This window comes from Hylobates moloch, unplaced genomic scaffold (assembly GCF_009828535.3).
Source record: "Hylobates moloch isolate HMO894 unplaced genomic scaffold, HMol_V3 SCAFFOLD_10, whole genome shotgun sequence".
Taxonomy (NCBI): Eukaryota; Metazoa; Chordata; class Mammalia; order Primates; family Hylobatidae; genus Hylobates; species Hylobates moloch.
The window spans coordinates 20,769,504-20,790,503 of record NW_026652285.1 but is presented as its reverse complement, the minus strand read 5'-3'; the positions used below and the strand labels follow the sequence as shown (position 1 = coordinate 20,790,503).

Below are 21,000 nucleotides of genomic sequence, written 5' to 3'. Positions count from 1 at the left end.
CTCAGTAGCTGAGGGAGGAGAGAGGTGAATAAAACGGCTGAGTGTCCAAGAATCCACTATCTGTCCTGAAATTAGAAACGACTTGAGGTTAAAGGGATCCATCAGGCCCCGGAAACGTAAGCCTAGGAAAGAGTTTAATACAAGGAACCAGAGCGCCTTTACATTTATTGGGCCTTTCTCTGACTTTGGCTAGAAGGATGGATTTAAGATGGTGGTGGTGAGGTGGGGGGGTGGGGGAAGCCATTTCTCCTTTTCTCCACTGAATAACCACCCAGGCCCCTAAATTTGCCCTGATGAGGGAGCTGAATAGGAGAAAGGGTTAAGGCCACTTCCCTGAGGTGTCACCAGAGCAGAGGCCTGGGAAAGGATCCCCAGTCAGCAAGGGAAGGGGTCCCAAGTTATCTCCCCTTCCATCCAAAGAGGAAGGAGCCTGGGCTTAGTTTTCAGCCCTCCTGTACTGCTCCTGTCACCCGGGACTCCTGCTCTGGAGACTTCCAAACACCAATATAGAGGCCAGTGTGGACAGAGAGCCCATGGTCAGTCTCTTCCCCTCACTGCCTTACCCCCTGCAGACCCCCTCATTGGAGCTTCCAAATAGCCCTTTTTATATATATCTACTCTGTGGCCCTGCGCAGGGACTCCCCCGGGGCCCACCCACTGGCTTCCTCGCTCCTCTCCCAGCCCCTGCTCCTCAGCTTCTTCTCCGGTTGCAGTTGCTTCTCCTGGCACTTGGGGAGGTGTGACCCCCGGACAGACCCAGTTCTCCTCGGGTTAGGCTCAGGGGTAGACTGGGGTGGATTTCTCGGCAACTCTTTGACTCTGAGTCCTAATAAGGCAGGATGCCCTCAGCCCGGTCCTTTTAGCAAAAGCGGGGCCACTCTGACTTGAGGCCGTATCTTTTTGGCCACCTACCCCTCTGCCTCGTAGAAGGCTGCGGATCGCCTCCCACACAGGCACACACTCCCAACCGCTTTTCTTTCCAAATGAAGCCATCTCGTGTCATTACACGTGAAATACGAGGGTGAAGCGCCATATTTCTTCACATTATGGCGATTTCAAAATGATTTTTTAAAGATCAATGCCGGCGCCCAGCCGGCCCCCTCCTTTCCCACCCCTGCTGTCCGAGGGTGACAGCCCGGCAGATCCGTAACCAAACAGCGTGAAGATCTGCCTTTTCCATAAGACCCAAGTGGGGAAACAAAAATCCGATGCAAATTCTTCTAAGCAGCGGTTGGACGCTTGGGAAAGTCGAGGGAGCTCCCCAGACTCACCAGCGAAAAAGCTGGGCACTGAGCGAATGAATCACAGTTAAGGCAAAGCACCTGTTCTCAATTTGCCAGCCCTATGAAGTCTGCTGTTGGCTTTACCTGTCATAAATACACTCTTCAGGAAAAAAGATTCCCTCCCCCGCCATAAATAATGGTGTTATGAAGCATGGCGGGCTGAGTATATGATTTCTGTAGTATATAAATTAGGGCCTAAAAGGACATGTGTACTATGGACTGGGGTTTTTTTATTTATTGAAAAGTCACAGAGCTGGGCTGTCCTTAAGACCCAAGCAAAGCAGGCACTGGGCTCTGACTGCTGTCTTCCTGGTTCCCCTTCCCTCCCCTGCCCTGACTTTGCAGCTGCCTCTCTGCAACAAGAGAGGAGTCAAGAGGGCTACTCAGTTTAGGGAAGAAGTTAGAGGAAGAAGAACATTTGGGCTGATGGCTTGTGCTCTACAAGGGTGAGTTCTCCCGACAGACAAGATTTGGGTTTGTGGGTTGCTGTCTGCCTGAGGAGTTGCCCTTTATTCCCTGTTGGCTCCTGCGTGCTGGGTGAGAAGCCGACTCAGGCCTCTTTTCTGAGATCGGAACTTAGCCTTTGCTCATGAAGAAGCTGGAGAGTGGAGACAATCTTAAAATGACAGGTTTTGGAGGTCTTGGTCTTCTCAGGGAGCAATGACTCCAGAGGAAAGAGAATGAACTGGCCCCTAAGCCCTGTAGTCTGCACCCCAGCTCTTTGCTCTCCAGGTAAATGCACCAAGCAAGGAGTCCCACCCCAGCCAAGCTTTCTGGAAAGCATTGCTTCCCCAAACTGGAGTTCAACTCCAACGCTGGCAAATGATTAAAGGGTCAGCTGAGAGCGTGTGGACTCCCTCCCACCAAAAAAGCCTTGTTTTCTCCCCAGACAATGGTAGCCACCATGAAGGAGGATAGCAAACAGGATTGTGGCCCCTGGAGCCCAGCTTCCAAGAGGGGTTTCTACTAAGAGGGGTTGCTTCAGTGGGGGTCACTTTATCCTAAGAGAGCGAAACTGCTCCATACCCCACCCCCAATCCTAAACAGAAAGAAGGAAAACCCTGCCTTCTCTTGCAGCCTTTTGCCATTCCCTGCACTGCAGCCTTGCCTGAACACAGCTGGGGCCAGTAGCTGGTAGCTTGGAGAAGGGCAAGCAGGGAAAAAAGCAGCAGCTCCTGGCCACACTGGGGCCCAGAGCAGCCAACAGCGAGGCCGAGGTTTGAAGAGCAGAGGCCGACCAGCCGGTGAGTGCCTATGCTGTGGGGGTGACTTTTGAAAGGGTCCTTGTCAGTAAGAAGAGAGAGAAAATCTAGAGGAAGGGAAGGAAATGGGAGAAGAAAGAAAAACAATAAGTGAGAATGGGGAAAAATAGTTTGTTTTTAATTAATAAGCTTAGCTGAAATTTACACGTGTTTTATGTAAATAGATGTGTGTGTCCTATATGTATATTTCAAATCAATATTTCTGTATGGGGAACCCAGTGCGCAAATGCACTGTGCTCTATACTGTATATAGAATATGTAATAAATATATCTGCCCAACTACGAAACTTGCTGTGCTTCGGCGTTCGTGTATGCAGGATCTAATCGTGCATATGTGGATGTCTGCATAACCTCTGTGAGTGATGGAGGATTCTGCTCGTGTAAGAAGATCAGTTACCCAAAAGGTTGTGTGTACATTTTTATAACCATCACACGCCTATGGAAAAGGCAAAAGCTTGGGTATTTGTGTACTTGAATTATGGCTATAAAATATTAGCTAATTCAGATGTCTCACTTGAAAATCTGTCCCTTGACTTGGTATTCAAGCAAAATATACAGCGTATCCTCAAACAAATGCATATGACTTAACACTAGATTGATTCTACGACAACTTCTTTCCAAAATGCTTCTCTGGAAGGTAAAATAAATGCTTCAAATTGGCCCAGAAGAGGTTACGAAATTTTGTGACTACTTTGTTGGACCATAAAATCCTTTACTGTGTTTCTTACCCAAGACCGCAGGGACGGCGTGCATTGTGTGATGCTTATTTCATGATAGCGATGAGCGCGGGGGTGGAGGCACAGTTACTTATAAGCACATGTGTCTCATAGAATTATGAAGCAGAGGTGGACAGAGATGAGCCGAGTGTGAAAGTGACTGTGGAGGTCAAGCAAAAGCACTGCTGTGTACAACAAAATTAGAAAAGTCCTCAAATCTATGGCCCCAAGCACCAGAGGTATTTCTTCAGACTCAAGATCACAGTCCAGACCCTCTGGGAAAGAGTGAGGCATGGGGACACTTGCCCCAGTGGGAAAGGACACAAGATCCCAAAATCCTTACCCTTTATGCAAAACGGCCTCCAAAACAGGTATCACATCGAATCTGCATACTCGGGTTCAAACCTCGGTGCTTCCATACACCCCAAGTGGGGATCTTAATTGTGAAGTAACGAAATCTTCTGCCAAACCTCCCTCCCAGGATGTCAGAGGTGAAAGGAAGGACTGAGAGGTCAGTGGCCCAAGCCGACCTCAGGAATCTTCTTACCAACTCTCAGCCATCAAGGATATCCAAGGCGATGGGGGTGGCTGACTCCTTGGGAGGGGGCATCCAGGAGGCCAAACGGGGTGGGCAGCAGGCAGGCGGAAAGGAGGCGAGCAGGTAGAAGGTTATTACGAAATTGCTTCCATAAAACTTGCGGCTGTTGTAAAACTCTGCTTTCCAAAGACTTTATTTCCTCCTTTCTCTCTAACATTCCCTTTTTTTCTTTTTACAGCAGTTTTCCTGGGAGGGGGTGGCCAAGGGACGCCAGGGATGGAAGACAGTCAGGTTCTGAGTGACTGGGTAGGTTTGTGAGAGGCCCAGGGAGAAGTGAGATAAGGCCCCAGGGACACACCAGGCCATCTCCACCCAGACCAGAGGATGAGAAACTGCCAAAGGACAGAGTTGTTGGCCTTTGCTTATCAGGACAGTGGGTTGAAGGCTGCATTTCCCCTAGGCTAGGGGTGGGTCTCCCTAATGCCCCTCTGCTCTAGCAGAAGCCCCTTGTTCAGAGACCCCCTGGCCCTCCAAGTCAGCCTGGCGCCAAAGCCCCATCCGGTCGGGCCTCTTTCCCGGGCCCCTTTGCACATTTCCTCTGCCTCAAGCAGGCGGGGGAAGGTTTGGGAACAAAAGTTAGCTTATGCTTTGGAAAGTCCCCCTTCTTCCACCAGCACTTCTAGTTATTCCTTTCCTGGGCACAGGGCTAGCAGCCTTAAGAGGACTGAGGTCAGAGAGGGTATCAGAGTCTCGCCCTGCCCAACCCCTGATTCCATCCCTGTCACTGCATCAGTAGGGGTTGAATTGTCCAACAACCTGGGCTCCCCACTAGCTTGCAAGTCAGGCCCCTCTCCAAGGAGGTAGCACTCAGGACCTATGGGTACCCCTAGCCCAGCCCAAGGCCAGTGGGAAGCCTTTGGCCACTGGGGTGGGTAGGGAGGAAAAAGTCAACTGAGGGGTTAGGAAAGGAAGGACATTTCTTTTTTTTTTTTTGAGACGGAGTCTCGCTCTTTCGCCCAGGCTGGAGTGCAGTGGCGCAATCTCGGCTCACTGCAAGCTCCGCCTCCCGGGTTCACGCCATTCTCCTGCCTCAGCCTCTCCGAGTAGCTGGGACTACAGGCGCCCGCCACCACGCCCGGCTAATTTTTTTTTGTATTTTTTAGTAGAGACGGGGTTTCACTGTGGTCTCGATCTCCTGACCTCGTGATCCGCCCGCCTCGGCCTCCCAAAGTGCTGGGATTACAAGCGTGAGCCACCGCGCCCGGCCCAGGAAGGACATTTCTGACCTATTTCTGTAGGTCCGGTCCCATAGGGGGCCTTCAACAGGACCCTGAGGGCTTTAGGCTGAGATTGCAAGAGCTCTCAGGGTTTCCCTTTCAGAATGAGACCTACTGAGCCCTCTTCAAGGACCTGAAGCTTCCTGCCGAGGTGGAGCACCAGCCCCCAAAGAGTTACAAAAACCTCAAGAACTACCTGCATTTCTTTTGAAATCAAATATTTGTGAAGTTGGGGTGAATTTCTCTGGAAAGTTCTGGAGGTAGGTGAGAGCTCAGAGACCCTAAGGCTGGAAGCTTGGAGTTCTGACTGCCATCTTTGGGTTGGGCTGAACAGGGCCAGGGAGGTGCTTCGGGAGAGCTGACTGCTCCTCATCCCCCTTTGCCTCCTAACGCACACACACAAAAAACATTCAGAAGTGGGAAGACACTTCCCAGATCTCTTCTCTGGGGGAATATCCTTGTTGCTCCTGGATGAAGGACCTCAAACCTCTTCCTCATTTTGCAAGGTTGATCTTCCAGTCCTGATTCTGCTCCCCTCCCCCAACTCCTCCAGCTAAGCGAGGAGCAGTAACTGCCGTGAATCGGGTGGTTTAATGTTGTTGTGTTCAGAAACCCAGGCCCAACAACATGAAACTACCTAATTCACTCAGCAGTTCCAGTTCAAGCTCTAGGTAAAGGGCTCACTGGGGGCAAACCCTGTGGCCATTTTTTGTAGGCCAAAAAGCGGCTTAACTTCATTTTCCTCTACCTCTTCCCCAACAGAAGAACCTAGTTGCTACTAAACAACACATCGGAAGAACTGAACCCAGGACTCTAGGCAAAACCATTTTGGATCTGGTCCTGACAGCTGAGATTCCAGAGACATTTGCTCCCTTCCAGGAGCCCTGGCCAGAGAAGAAGACCCTAGACACAGGCACAAGCCTGGGCAGGGCCTCTTTGATATACCTGCTCAGTCTCTGCCTCTCAGCCCAGCTGGAGGTCTCCACAGATAAAAAGAATTCTCAACTTCAAACAGATACGAATGTGCATCTACACTCAGCACCCTGCTAGCCCCTGTATTCCAGGTCACCCAGCCTCCCAGTGTAGCTCTGAGAGGCCAGATCTTCAAGTCCTACACATCCCCCAGCTTTGAGACTGGGGCGCAGACAGGAGAGTGGGGCAAAAGAGTGCTGAGAAAGAAAGTGACAGAGAGAAAGGTGGAAAAGCAGAGTGTCAGAAAGTATCGGGAATTCTAGGGAACAAACAGAGGAAGAATGGGATTTGGAGGGGAAAGCCGGTTGATCTGAACAGTTGCTGTGAAGGCACCCTGCCCAAAATGTCCCAGGGCCCTGGCTCTGCAGAGGCCTAGCTGCTCCAGGTAAGACAATTCATTCCGAATCTTCGCAGAATAAGGACTAAGAGGCTAAGGACTGAGATTGGGACGCAGAGAACAAATTTGCTTCCTCCTTCCTGACCTTCGGTGTGGGTCCTTGGCCCCCTAATGTGCCCGCCTCTCATCTCTGCCTCTCCAGACACCCGCCTGCTCACAGGTGCTCACGCTCACACCCGCACCCATCCCAGAACCGCGGCTGTGCAGGCCGAGGGCGGCGGCGGACTTACCTGGGTGGCGGCGGTGCCGGCAGTGCGCGGCCGTCGGAAGGTGCGGAGCCAGCGGCCGCGGCCCAGTCCAGGCTCCCTCCCGCCCTCGCCCAGAAGCGAGGGTCCGAGTGGCCACGTGTCCGGCAGGGAAGTCCGAGGTAGCGAGGGAGTCCGCCTGGCCGCCCGCTCCCCCTCCCGGGTATAAATCTTGGGGACCGGAAATACAATAAAACTTCACCGTGTTGATGAACTTCAAACGGTTTACATCCCCTCCTGTCCTGAAAAGAAAGACGTCGGGGGCGGATTAAAAGGAAGGGGAAACAAATTTACGAGCGGCAGAAGCACCCGCCTCGGCCCCTTTCTTTGCCCGCACACTTTGTCCGCGTGGAGAGAAGCAGCCCCGGTCCCTGGGCCTTGGCCTCCGCGGAACCGGCCGCCAGGCGCGCTCTTCTCTCTGAAGAGTCCGCGCTGACTTAGCCCGCGCCCGGCAGAGACTGGAAGCCGCCGCCTACACGGAAAATCCACAGAGCCCCGCGCAGACCCTACGATCGGCTCGGCCCGCCGGGCTTGAGATGAGGCTCCCCGCTCCTCGCCAGAGCAGAGCTGGGCTCCCTGGCGCTTCCTTGCGAAAGCCCAGGCTCTCCCAACCACGCCCGGTGGCCTCCATTTTTTGCATCTTTCCGCTGAAAGCGGGTTTTTTATTTTCTTTTTCTTTTCTTTTCTTTTTTTTTTTTTTTTTTAGACAGAGTCCCGCTGCCCGCTGTCACCCAGGCTGGAGTGCAGTGGCGCGATCTCGACTCACTGCAACCTCCGCCTCCCGGTTCAAGCGATTCTCCTGCCTCAGCCTCCCAAGTAGCTGGAACTACAGGCACCAGCCACCACGCCCGGCTAATTTTTGTATTTTTAGTAGAGACGGGGTTTCACAATGTTGGCCAGGCTGATCTCGAACTCCTGACCTTGTGATCCACCCTCCTCGGCCTCCCAAAGTGCTGGGATTACAGGCGTAAGCCACCGCGCCCGACCCAAGGGTTTTTTGTTTTTGTTTTTTGTTTAACTTTACTTTTCTCTTTCCTTTTCCGTTTCTAGCGGCCAGACCTTTGCCCAGCCCTGCCCGTTTATTGCCGGGTACTTGCTGGAAGGGGACAGAAGATAAGATTCGGGGTGACTCCCAAGGCCTGAAGGGGGCTGAGTGGGCCGGGGGCTCCCAGAGGATAAACCCTAGGGGCCGGTCGGTCTTCCTTGGAGTGGAAGTGAGAGCCACGCGGCGTGGCGGAGCTCCACCATCGTCTCCTCATTTCTTTAAAGCCTCAAAATCAAACAAAACCATTACTACCCAGGCCTCAAGTTTCTATAGTTTTTGTCTGCTCTGGACAGTTTACTTTTTTCAAAACTTCGTGGAATCCAAATTCTCTACTAGGCCTCCGAACAAAAACGAAGGAAAATCCCTTTTCATCTTGGGCTTCAGAGAACTGGGAGCGAAGTGATTGACTTCCTGCTCCTTTTGTCTGCTCCGGGGGCCTGGTTAGGTGCCCTTCTGGATGGGAGAGCAAAAGGTCCTCCATCCTGCCTCACAGTTATTCATCCCCCAAACACTACCGAGTTCAGTTTTGAGACACAATGGATGGCTAAGATTAGCTCAGGCTCAGGCAGAGTGTTCAGGTACAGGAGTGAGGTCCAGCTGCAGTCCCAGGAGGGGGTTTAGTGCACTGAAGGCACCCACCTTCCCATAGATACACACATAGATAACCCCACTCCCCAACCCCAAGAAAAGGCACCAAAGTGCTGCTGGATATTTAAAAAATATGATAAAAAAATAAACGGTCAGGGAAAATACTAGGCAGTACAGGTTTTGAATTTTCTGAAGGGTTAACTCTGCTGCAGGCAGTCCCACTCTGCCCCAGCTCTCCAGAGGTGAGTGGTGGTTTGGGGGCAGTGCCCTCTGGCCCCTTCCTAGCACCAAAAGGGAGGAAGTGGGGAGCTCTTTAACAGCTGGAGGGCAGGAAGTATCTTATTTCTGGCCAACATTCATATCCAGGATTTGCATGGGGAGTCCCCTCTAGCCTCCCTCATTTGCTCTTTATCATGTTATATTTTTATTCAAAATACTCAGATGGCAGCTACTGGCTGTCACTCCTTCTATCAGGATTTCCCTCTGGGAGGAAGGCAGGACTGAGGGGCCAGCAATTTCCAGACCATTCAAGAGTGTTATTACCCATCCCCTACCGGGTACCTGGTGGGGGCCGGTCGGTGTGCTGGCTCCCAACCTATTGCTAGTCTGGGTCTCTGTGGCTCCCTGGCTGAGGAAAGGAGATGGAAACCTTTTATAGTCTTAGACTCTTTGGAAAAACTGAAGAGGCCATAGCCTTAGGATGATGCACCTGCACACCCATATGTTTTGCATACATTTCCAGGGGCTTTGTGGCTTCCCCCTACCCTCATCCCAAGAACCCAGGCCATGGATTCCAGTTAAAAAAATAAAATTATCTGTATGGTGCCAAAGGACACCCCAAAGCCATTCCCATAGATACCAGTTGTGTCTTTCCGAGGGCTCCCCAAAGGAGAAGTCAACTTTCAGAGGCTCAGCACAGACACCCATGGCCGGGGTGCTGGTGCCACTCATACACTAACTAGCTGAGATGATGGTCACTCAGTGAGTAAAGGCCAGTTAGGCAACATTTCTTTTCACCCCCAAACGTTTTCCAAACACTTTTCCAAAAGCATGTTGATCTCCAAATTATTCAGAAAATTGATGGCCATGCTGGAGGGTTTAGAGGTAACTTCTCCCGACTCCCTTTCTTCCTTGAAGATAAAGCAGAGTTCTAGCGTAACTGGAGGAGGGCTGGACAATTTGGTTGGTGAGTGGAGGCAGTGTAGACACAGAGGCAGAACACAAGATCCTTAAAGAAACAAAAATTGAGACCCTTTTCCATTTCGTGAGAGTCACAAGAATAAATATTTCTGGGACTTCCTGGCCCGTCTCCCTTCACAGGGTTCATTACGAGCGGGGAGGGAGGAGACAGTCTCGGAGAAGTCAGAGGTGCCAGAAGCCAAGTTCCTAGACCCCAGCTGGATTTTTTTTTCTTCTTCTTTTTTTCCAATTTCTGGCGGCGGGCGGCTGGGGAAGCGGCTCTGTGGTCTCCTGGCGGGTGAGGCCGAGACAGAGACCAACCTCTAGGCGGCGCCCTGGCGTTGAGTCCGCGCTGAACAAGATTTTCGCGCAGCTCTGCGTCCGGCGCCGGGTGAAGGGGCCTGTTCCTGCAGGCGCCCGGGGCTCGGCCTGGAGCTGGCCGCCGGCACGTCGCCTTTGGCGCCCTCTGCCAACCAAGAGAAACACGGTTAAATGAGTGCACTGGGACAGAAATCCACAGCTAATCAAGGCCCCATCCGCTCCCACCCCCTGGCCCTTGCCTCCCAACTCCATCTCCGACGCTAGGGAGCCTTCCACAGCCCGAATCTCCTTTGATCTCCCCAGCAGCCGGCTAGAGGGCAGCGCCAGCATCTTTAACCCCCTCCCCCAGCTTGCAAAAGAAGACACCGAGGTTCGAAGGAATTAAGTTATCAGCCCAAGATCACAGCAGCTATTAAAAGCGGTGAAGCAGGGCTGGAGGAGGAGCCCTCTATTCCAAGTGGAATGTTCTTTACCCCAAATTACCACGACCATTCACCCCCTCAAAACGTATCTTTCTTATAAGCAAAATTCATCTCCAGAAAGGCAGCTTTTTGGTGTTTTCTACGTTGGAAGTTTGGCGTTTCTTGGGTTTCAAATTTGAGGAGGCCTATAAGAAAACTAGAGGCGGATATAGGGACAGCTGGGCCAGGATTCAGAGCCAGGACAAAGCCAGCCCCCTCTCTTCCAAGAAATTCCAACTCCTTACTTATGACCTCCCTAGCTGCATGACCCTGCCCAAGTGCCTTAGGCCCCGAGGTGCCCAGACCTACTGGAAAGGGAAGTTGTGAAGTGCGAACGCTTTGTGAAAGAGGCTCTACAACTAAGAGAAGCTGCCAGCAACAGGACTGCTCCACAGCCCCCAAACTAGGGGTGTTAGGGCCAGTCAGGCCACTCTCCTTCTTGGCCCAAATAGGACCTCTTTGTTAAATTCTTGTGGAGCAAGGAAAGAGAGGTCTTGTTCTGGAATGAGCCCCTCAGAAACGTCCAGGGCCTAGGAATAGCAGGATAGGAGAAACCAGGGTCCCTCTTCCCCTTCCCCTGTGGCAGAGATGCCATTTTATACTGCAGAGCCCTCTGAGAGACATTTCTGCAAAGTTACCTGAAACAGAGGCGCCAGAGAATCACCTGCGGAGGAGGAAGGGAAGAAGAGAAGGGACGAGCTGCTGGGACCAGGCAGCAAAGGACAGGCACCTGCTATGGGGCAGACTATGATGAGGCGCCTGCTGGGGTCTGCAGTCCCACAAGAGGTGCATTTCCCAGCTGGGCAGGAGCTCTTGAGGATGTCTAATTACCCAGCGCACATCTGGAGCAGCTGCACCCTCGGACACATTATTTCGCTCCAACTCCTATTTTCATTCTGGAGGCTGAGTCATAAAAGACTGTAGAGGCACAATAAAGTCGGGTCTGTGTGCGTCAGCATTCCTGTGTGTGAGTGCGTGTGTGAATATGTGCACGTCCGGGGTGACGTCTGTGCATCTCACTGTGATTGCCCAATGGATTCGCTAAAGTTAGGGAAAAAAATGGAGCAACATCAGGCGAATTCAACTGCGAACATACTGTCAGCCTCATTATCTGCCCATTTCAAGGGAAAGCATTTGGGTCTTGGAATTAGCCAGTTAATTGCCTCACTTCTTTGTTCACTTTAGGGCAGGAGGAATTATCTGCATCCTATTAAAGCATTCTATATTTCAAAACTTTAAGATCTCCACATTCTCAATTTTCTTTATTTCTATCTGTGTAACACTTGAGCACTCAGATCTGCCTGTATCTCTCTCTCTCTCTCTGTCTCTCTCTCTCTCTCTCTCTCACACACACACACACACACACACACACACACACACACGTGCTTCATGCTTGAAAAGCAACTTAGTATCTGCATCTGTAAAATCTGGTGTCTTAACTCTTAAAGTTGATGTAAGGATTAATTAATGTACTATGATGTACTATGTGTCTAGCATTTAGCACAATACCAGGTGCACAGGCAGCATTTAGTAAATAGTAACTACTAATAAGGAGGAGGAAGAAGAGAAAAGAGGAGGGAGGAAGCGGAATAGGGGGTGAGGGTGAGTGGCAAGGAGGAAACCTGCTTTGTTCACAGAGAGTCAGCCTAGGACGGAGGGTGTGTGTCTCAGCTGTATATGTATAATGTATTCTTTTGACTTAGAGCAATGTCTATAAAAGTGAGGCCCCTTGGACCCCTTGGCCTGTAACTACCTCTTCAATAAGGTACAGAGAATTGGGGCAATTATCTGGCTCATTTCAGGTTCAAACTCCCTTTAGCCTGAAGTATCTGGAGCTCATAGGGGAAAGGTCTGAGAAGTGGTGGCTTGTATTCCCTTGGCTTTTCAAGGAGTTCTTTCCCTTTGCTGCCTTAGAAAATGGGTAGACAAGAAATAGGGGGCCAGGAAGCTGGAGTTAAACAGAACATCTGAGAAACACTTGACAAAAACCAGGCCTTGAAGTTCTCCATGCACTCGCCCCAGAGGACCACCGCCCCACTAACAGAAGTCACAGGCTTTTGCCTGCTGGGGACTTTCATTCCACATTCAGCAATCATTTCCTGAGAGCCTACTGTGTGCCCAGCACTGGGCTGAGCTCTGGGGCTTCAGCAGGGCTGCACCCCACCAGTTGGCAGTGCTGATGTGGCAGCCAGCAAGAGGTCTTGGCTCTTAGAAACAAGTCCAGGACACAAGAAGAGGGACAAGCCTGCTGGGCAAGAACTTCTGGCCAATAGCAGCACTGCCTTTTCAGGGCCAAAGTCCTAGTGCAGGGGCGGAGCCAGAAGGTCAGGAGCACCCCCTTCCAATTGTCTATCAGAAAAAGGCCAACTCCATGGTGCAGATGGCCCAGTGCAGGGAGGGGTGGGGCAGGCAAAGAGATGGCTAGACTCTCCTGACCCTCAGTCGGAAGTTTCTGAGAACACCAATTAGCTTTCTTTAATTAGTAAAGTAGGGAGCGAATGAGCATATATTTCTTCTGCTCTGATTGAAAGCATTTAGGTCAGGTTTTCACAGCCAGGATTATCCAGTTTAAGCTGTCCCAAGAAGAGAATTGTTTATTTTTTTCTTTGTATTTTCAGGCAGGGGTCTGAATACTATTAGCCAACCATTGGCTTCTTGTCACAGCCTCGAACTGCTGGGCAGGTGGGTGGTGGTTGTGCAGCGCAGAGAAGGGCAACTAGAAATGAGTTGGAGTCTTTCCTGTGCCAAGTCACATTTGTTTGAAATGTATAGACAACTGAGGAGCAGCCAGGAGGGCCTGGGTTTGGAGTGTAAGTATGTATGGAGGGGGAGGGTGCAATTAGCCAGATAATTTCCAGTTCTCCTAATCTGTCTTAACATAGTCCTTGAAAAAGGAAGTTTCTTTACTTCCCAGACCCCAAAGAAGCCTAATTTTTCTCCTGGGAGATCTAGCTTGGTCAATTCACACACGTGGGGAGATGGCCAGGAAACTTAATAGGCTGGGAAAGAAGAGCTAAGTCCTTCTTTACACTCTGTGTCTAAACAGGCCACAACACATGAGGCTGGGCGTAATTAAGAGGTCCCTCAGGATAGTCAGGGGTCACATGCTGTTTATCTCTTACAAACAAGATTACTAAAATATTAGGGAGCAAATCCTTCTCCTTTAAGTCCAGCATTTGGTATTCCCCAGCCTCTAACCTTGGCTAAATCAGCCCCAAGTAGAGCTGGGGTCCCTGAGGAAATGGAATAAGTGAGTCAATAAGGGACACAAGGGAACATTCTATTGCCCAATCCACGTTTGCTTGACTTATAGACAGCTTTAGTTAGGAGACTGTTTCCCGATAGTCTTCCCTTCCAGGAGTTCTGGTATGGTTTTTAGTCCCTGGGAAGCTGCTTAAGCCTGATTTCCTTCCATTGCTGGTCCAACTGCTGGCCAGTCCAAGATCAGCTTTCCCCAGCAAAGCTCTTCCCACGTTCTCAGGCTCCCAGCTGCTGGGAAGGAAAGACTGACTCCCACTGGGAGCCCAGACCCTACAGGTAATGGTGGGGAGAGGACACTGCCACCGGAGTGTTTTTAAAGGTGAAGGCTGGCCTGGCAAAATGGAGATGTCAGCCAAGAGAAAGGGTGAAGACCTTCGTAAACTGCCTATATTTGGCCTCAGCATTTCCCAGACACCAGCTCCTTTGATCTATCCAAATTGTAGTTGTTAACTTGGTGTCTGAGGAGTCTGAAACTCTCTGAAATTGTGGGATTTGGTGAGTACTACATAAGTGCATTTTTTTTCCTGGGTAGAGGGGAATCAATATTGTTCATCAAAATTTAAATTATCATATCAGGGAGTGGCCACCCAAAATGTTAAGAACCTCTTATCCACCATTCTTATACAACCAACCAAAAATGTAATGCAGAGGGAGGCATTGTAATAGACTTGGGTATCTGACAAGACAAATCAAAAGGACAAACAATTTATTGTTCCACAAGGTTGAACAGATACTCTTACCTGGACTTCCTGGAACACCAGGCACCAGGTCACAGGTGCTGGGGACTCTTGGACTGAGACCAGTCAGGCCACAACACCCAATCACTACCTCCTCCGTATTTGCCTGTGCAGACAAGGAGTATGCAAGGTCTCTGTGTCTCTAATCAAATTAATATGGAGCTTTTATCCACTGGGGCCTGGACCGTCCTCCATTTGCCACCTTGTCCAAAGCTATCTCATACCGAAAGAGAATTGAACGTTTCAGGAAACACTTCCCCTTTGCAAATGCCCTTCTCTTGGGGAATGGGTATAGTGTCCAAATCTCCAGATCCCACCATTTCCAGCCAGCCCTGAGGAACTGTCTGAGACCCGGGAGCCCAGAGATCATCAGCGGGGGCCAACAGCCATGACCTTTGAGTATTCTTGGCCGCTGGGCCACAAAAAGGGTGCAAGAGGCAGCTGGACAGGTAGACAGAAGTAGGCACAAAGAAAGGGGCCCTGGACGGCTGCCAGAGAAAAGACGGAGAATGACAGAGAGAAGTGAAATAGCCGGACTGGAGGCGGGAACTGGAGAGCAGCAGGCAGGTGGAGTGGCCAAAACCCGCGTACTAAGAAGAGCCTACAGGGGCCGCAGGGGCGGCAGAGGCGGCCAGGCGCGTCTCCGTTCCCCATCTTTACCGGGAGGTTAATGACCTCCTCAGCGCCCCCTCGTCCCAAACCACCCAATTGCAACTCCTCAGGCTCCTTGATGCTCTGATTAATTGATTGGTTCGGGCGGATGGAGGTGCTTCTCTGCCGGGGACCTGGCGGGGTTTCGCTAGATCATTTGTTAATTGTGGGAAGGAAGGTCGCATCCGGGGAGAGGAAATCCAGGGCTGGAAAAGTGGGTGAGCGGCGCTGTCGCAGGCGGCCAGGAGAGAGCAGATGAACCGTTCGTTAGGAGCAGCGAGTTAGTTGGGAGCGCTGAGATCCAGAGACTAGGACGCACTCCCTCTCTGAGCAGCAAATTGGGAAGAAGATGCTCACTCGGTAAGGGTGAGCCCCACCTCGGGCTCGGTCTATCCGCGCGCCAAGATCCCGCTTGGCGCGAGGCGTTGGGTCAGCGTTTAGAGCCACTCCCTGCGCTGGTGGCTGGCCACAGCTCCCTACCCCACCTCATCTTCCCCCATCGCCGACAGAGGAGGTTGTGAATCTATAGGTCCTTGACGCTGAGGCGTCGGAGGGCGCACCTTTGTAATTGCGGCCTCCCTTCCCATATCCGCCTAGGCTGGATATGAAAGCCCCGTTCCTAATCCTCTGCTCTGGCCCCCTCCTCCGGACTGCTGGGACTCTAAGCTAGGCCCTCCCCACGTTCCATCACTGCGGCGTTGCCAACCCGCGGCTGGGCTGTCCGCGAGAGGGAGTTGAAGGCGCGCGGAATCCCGAGGTGCAGCTGACTCTCCTCTCAACGCCGACTCTGCCGCTCCCGCCCGGCCACCTCCCTGTCGGGCAGACTTCCTGTTCTCCTGCTCACAGGAGGGAGGCAGTCGCCGAGCCGGTCAGCAGCTTGCACGGAGATCTTCACTCTGCGCCCAGCCCCGGTACACAGGTGCAGATCTCCAGCGAAGCACTGCGGAGTGCGCACCGTCGAGCACTAGGGAATCCTAGACGGAGGACTTGGTCCATTCCACGCAGTCCCAGGCAGGTCCACAGCGGAGGAACGCAGCGGTCTCCAACCCCTGGTCAGGACTTCCGCGACCCTCCACCCCCTGAGAGACCTGGTCCCACGGAGCTGTCCCCCCAGGAGCCGCAGCGGGAATAGCAAGGCAAAGGGGACCACTCAGCCCCCAGGAGGAGCCCTGAAGCGAAAAGGTTGCCGCGGGCAGCCACGTTCCCTCTGGTTCACCTCGAAGCCCAGGAGCTCCGGTCCCTGGACCAAGGAGTGAACGGATCTGAGGAAGAGGTAAGAGGAGGTTTAACGAGTAAAAATTTGGACTCTCTCCTCTTATATGGCTTTAAAGCATGAGGAATTTGGGCACTGACTTCTCTCTCCTTAAAGAAGTTTCTGGCGTTCTTGCCAGTCCTTGCGTGTCTGCACCCAGCGCCGGCGACAATTTAAGGAGGAACTTTACTGGGTAGTCGAGGCTTGAGAGTTCGTAGTTACCTTTTAAAAAATCATTACTATTACTTAATATTTAGGTTATTTTGGACTAAGCCCCCATCTTCGCTCCAGCCGAAATTCGGCCTTTAACAGTACTAGGGAGTACTTCAAAGAGGAGGGCTGTGGAGGAAGCGACTCAGACGGCCCCAAGAGGAGCAATGGGAAGGAGTAGGGGTTTTGGCCTTAATGATATCTGCAAGTTAAAGGCCATTATTCCTATAACTGCAGCTGGGGAAAGGGCAGAGGAGGTAAGGACGGAAAGTGGGCTGAGGGTGGCCACTTTTGCATCTTCTTGAGAAAGGAGACATTTGAATTCCCGGCCCAACTAAAAGCCCTGAGATGCTTTTGCCCTTTGCTTTACAGACAGTGGTGGCAAAGAAACACTGCCACCAGGCTGTTTTTAAAGGTGAAGGTTGACCTGGTAAGCACTGAGATCAGCTAAAGGAAAAAAAAGTAAAGACCCGCATTTGGTCTTTTAGTTTTCTGGCTAAATCTGGCATCATTTTCCAGACACAAACTTCTCTGATTAATCCAAATAGCTCTCAACCTGAAGTTCAAGGAATTTGAAATCCTCTGAAATTGTGGGATTTCACAGTTCTAAAAGGAAGTCAGCTGTCACTTTCTGAGAAGCCCTGGGAGACGAAGGAAGCAAGAGGAGGTATATGAGGAAAGGGGGTGAGAGGCCCCAGATCTAGCTCTCTAGACATTGGGTGCTGGACCCCCAAGCTCTGAAATTCAAGCTGATGCCATCTACACATTGCCAAACTGAGTGGAAAGTTGCAAGGCAGTCAAGGAGATAAATTTTATTTACTGCTTTAAGGATGAGTTTGGGTGTCTAAGCAGATTATAAATCTGGGTGTTTTCAGTATTTGTTTCTTTCTTTCAACTATTCCTGATTTTTGGCCCAGAGTAGTTTCTGGGGCCCTTGGGGCAGTTAGGCAAGAGAGGGACTCAGACCTCCAGTCCCTTGATCTTGCCTTTACTTGGTGAAGAGCCCAAGATTCCCCACTGGCAGGCAGGGTCAGAACCAAGTGGGCCCTAGGCCTTGCCCCAACCCCCCAGCCCTCAGGACTCCTTTCTCTGAGACCAGGCCTCTGGCCAAACTGCTGACTCCCTCCACACCTGGTCACTGGAATAATGATGGCATTTTTTATTTCTCCCATTTTTGAAAACTGCAGAAACCTCAAGGAGGAAGGAGGTACCACTGGATCTTGGGGTGCTGGTGGGGGATTGTGGAATCAAATATCCTCTAAGCCTGTGAGGACAAGGTCTACTAGGATGACTTGGTGTCAATTACAGCTCTGAGTGCTGCCTGGATAGGTGAAATATTCCCTCCTTTCCCTCCTCATTCCTTCCGTTCAAGCCCAGAAAATTCACAGATTTTCTGTTTGGAGAGAGAAAAAAATGGGCAAAACCTGGGAGTAAAAGGGAGATGAGGGAGAAGAAAACGAGGGAGAGGAACCAATAGACTAAAACAATGAAACTCTCTAACCCAACAGCACTTTAAGCTTGACTTTTAATCTGGCCAGAAAAAAAAAGAAGTTGGAGGCAGGGTGGGTGGGATGTGAAGTTCCCAGCCCAACAGATCCTCCTGTCTTCACGGGCTCTGTGCGTTCCCAGGTGATGAGAACCCTGTCTGTCCTGGGGGTGGGAGGGATGTCCTGGGTCTTTCAAGTTGCAGTGTGGAGAGTGAGGCTCTTTCCAAGGGTCTCTGAGGTCTCCCACAACACCTTGCTTGGACTAGCAAAGCCTTTCTTTGCATTTCCTCTGGGGCACTGTGTATGTGTATCCCTGTGTAGGGTGGTGTTCTAAACCACCGCAGAAGGTGAGCAATTCTCCTCCCGGCGAGCCAAGGGCTATATGTTTGGGGTGGAGGAGGCTTCATCCCTTCTGGACTGGAGAAATGGGGACTTGGAACCAAGTGCGCCAGACTTTAGGGAAAGAGACGAGTTGCAGCTCCAAAAGGGGATTTGGAGGGAAGATCCTATCAGGAAAGGCCCCCCCGACTTGCTTCCTCAAAGGGTTAGGGAAGTGCACTGAGAAAAGAGAACTTTCACTCAAGTCTTCTCCATTAGGCATCTTTGTGCTTCCATTTGTACTGGAAAGCACAGTCCTGGGCAGTCAGCTGCACATTCCGCCTCTGGTATGTGGAATATGTGAAATATACCATGCAATGTTCTACTTTGGGAGGGGGGAGGCATATAGATGAAAATATGAATTTTCCTTCTACTGCCTTTATTAATGAGCACAGTTGGGAGCACATAATTTCACGTCTCTTTCGCATGTCTGTATAAATCCTCAATTTTTAAACGGTGCTTAACTACTCCGAGAGGCACAGTTGCTGTCATATAAGATTCCTAGCCGACTCCTGCGGGTTACTAATTCCTCTCAGACTCCACAATACCCACGATGCACGATGCGCACCCCTTCATGCTTGCTTTTCTTTACATGCCTTTTCAAAGGCGAATAATTTTTGTATTGACCCATGAGTCAGTCCATACAGTTTGAAATCCTTTGGATGCCCTCTGCCCACTCCCATAAACAACAGGCGCCTCCACAAAAATGCACATGCCCCGTTTTTGTGAGTGTGAGTTTCAAATAAGATGGCGGCTTCTGGCATTCCTTAGATTCAGATACACGCTCTCTCAGGCAGGAGGCTGCTCACAGTCCAGAGGGGAAGGAAACCTATGCAGCCCCCAAAATCCAAAGCAAGAGACTCCCCCAAGTATTCTGCCCCCTCCACGCCAGGAGGCAGCTAGAGAGACAGCGCGCGAGAGAGCTGATTCTGCACCTTGGGGGCCTGGGGGCTTCTGTCTAGAAATTGGCCTGGAACTCTTGGTCTAATTTCCATTAGGAAAAGTGGCCCTTCTTCCATCCCAAGCGATTCCTCACCCCCAAAGCTGTTCAGGGCAGCTGGCCCTTGCCTCTCTCACGGCATCCGCCTGGAATCCTGGGTTGTGAGCAGGAGGCCCAGGACGCAGGAGGCCCAGGACGCAGGAGGCCCAGGACGCAGGGCCTCAGGCTGGGCGGGGCACTGAGCACTCGGCTCTGGGGAGCCAGGGTTTCCGGTAGAACGAGGGGAGGTGACCCCCTTTCTCCATACACACACCTTCTCTTGGAGAGGTAAGGTCGGGTGCGAGCGGACAAGGAGGCCGAGGCGTTTTCGGGTGCGCCCCGAGGCCCTACCCGGGAAGCTGCCTCGGTCTGGAGATCAAGGTTAAGCCAGTGGCCCCGGGTAGCCCACGCCTGCCACGGGCGGTTGGTCCTGAAAGCTCGGGCCACGGGGCTGCCCAGCTTGGAGAGGGGCCTTTCACGCCGCAGTCCCCAGCTGCGAGAGGAAGGGCTGCGCCCGCCTCCTCACCTACCTCTCGGAACCATGCCGTCCGCCGCGCGTCTTCGTAGACTGCAGGAGTCCAGGGCTTCTGGGGACTGTGACGGCGCCCAAGGCGGGGGATGAGGCGGCTCCGGGTCGCCGCCCTCTGCCCCCGCCTCTGTGAGGCCTCTCGAGGCAGTGTCTGTGACTGGGGCAGCGACGCCGACGGCGCTGGGGGCGCGAAGGGGCTCACGCTCCTGCGTTCCCCTGGCGCCGGTGAGTGGCGGGCGAGGACAGGGTCCGGGAGGGGGATTGGCGCGAGTGCTTCCTGCCTCTGCCCGGGCGGGGCTCGGCCGTCTCACCTGCCCCCACCCGCGGCGCCGGCGCCGTCGGATCCCAGAGCTGCTGGTGAGGAGATGGGCCTGGCGCGCCGCGGGGAGGCCAGAGGCGCGGAGGAGCAGCGCCCAGATGGCCGGAGAGAGCAGAGAGAGAGAGAAGAGAGAGATAGAGAAGAGAGAGAGAGGGAGAGAGGGAGGGAGGGAGGAAGGGAAGGAGAGAGAGAGAGAGAGAGAGAGAATATATGAGAATATAAAAGGCAAGAGACAAGCAGATCCAAGGGCGCGCCCAGAGAAACATCAAATGCACAAATAGACAAAAGAGGTAGAGGAGAAAGCCGAGTCCCAGGGACTGAAAGAAGCCATGGGCGTCTGAAGCGAGCGACAAGTTATCCTTGGGAGTTGGAAATGTGAGAGGGAGGGGCAAGGCCGAAGGAGGCTGAGAAGGGGAGGGGGCGCTCACACCCTGGGAGGGGGCGCTCACACCCTGGGCGGGAGGCGACTGATCCACACGTAGGGCTCCGAATCCGGAGAAAGAGAGCGCCGGACCCTCCTCCGCCCACCTCCCGCCCCAGCCGCAGCCCAGCGACTTCCCGCCATCCTCGGACACCTAGCGGCTCCTGCCTGGGGTTGTCCCACCGGGATGGCTGCACCAGGCTGAAGGTTGTCCCTCTACCTGCCTCCTTTCTTCTGTCCTCTGTGCCTTACATGGGTTCCTCCCTATTCTATGAACCCAGAGGGAACGACCTTGGCCAAGGTTAGAGAAGGAGCTTGAAAGTTTCACTTTCCATCTTAGCCCTCAGGACGCCTTTGCGTTTTGGCCCTTCGTTAGCGTGTTATCCTGGAATTGCAGACTCTTCTCTTTATTTCTGAGACCTAAATAGAGGTTCTAACCTCCCTACAATCACTGAAACTATGACAAACAGTGGCATTCCTGGCTGTCTGGTC

At 52.2% G+C, this 21,000-nt stretch overlaps 1 protein-coding gene across 1 annotated transcript; it reads right to left on the bottom strand.

Annotated features, from left to right (window-relative positions):
* Window positions 1-7,994: 7,994 nt before the first annotated feature.
* Window positions 7,995-20,652, bottom strand: LOC131384480 (atherin-like). The gene is made up of 3 exons (XM_058445901.1): window positions 20,537-20,652; window positions 19,770-20,122; window positions 7,995-9,968 (listed from the first exon to the last, which is right to left on the bottom strand). The coding sequence occupies exons 1-3, from the start codon at window positions 20,650-20,652 to the stop codon at window positions 9,826-9,828; spliced, it is 612 nt and encodes a 203-aa protein (XP_058301884.1). The 3' UTR covers window positions 7,995-9,825.
* Window positions 20,653-21,000: the final 348 nt, after the last annotated feature.

Coding starts and splice junctions, on each gene's coding strand:
- LOC131384480 (XM_058445901.1), bottom strand. CDS start 20,652: ATGGCGGGAAGTCGCTGGGCTGCGGCTGGGGCGGGAGGTGGGCGGAGG. Junction 20,123..20,536: donor AGTCGCCTCCCGCCCAGGGT/GTGAGCGCCCCC, acceptor TCTCCTCACCAG/CAGCTCTGGGATCCGACGGC. Junction 9,969..19,769: donor GGACGGCATGGTTCCGAGAG/GTAGGTGAGGAG, acceptor CTTGGTTGGCAG/AGGGCGCCAAAGGCGACGTG.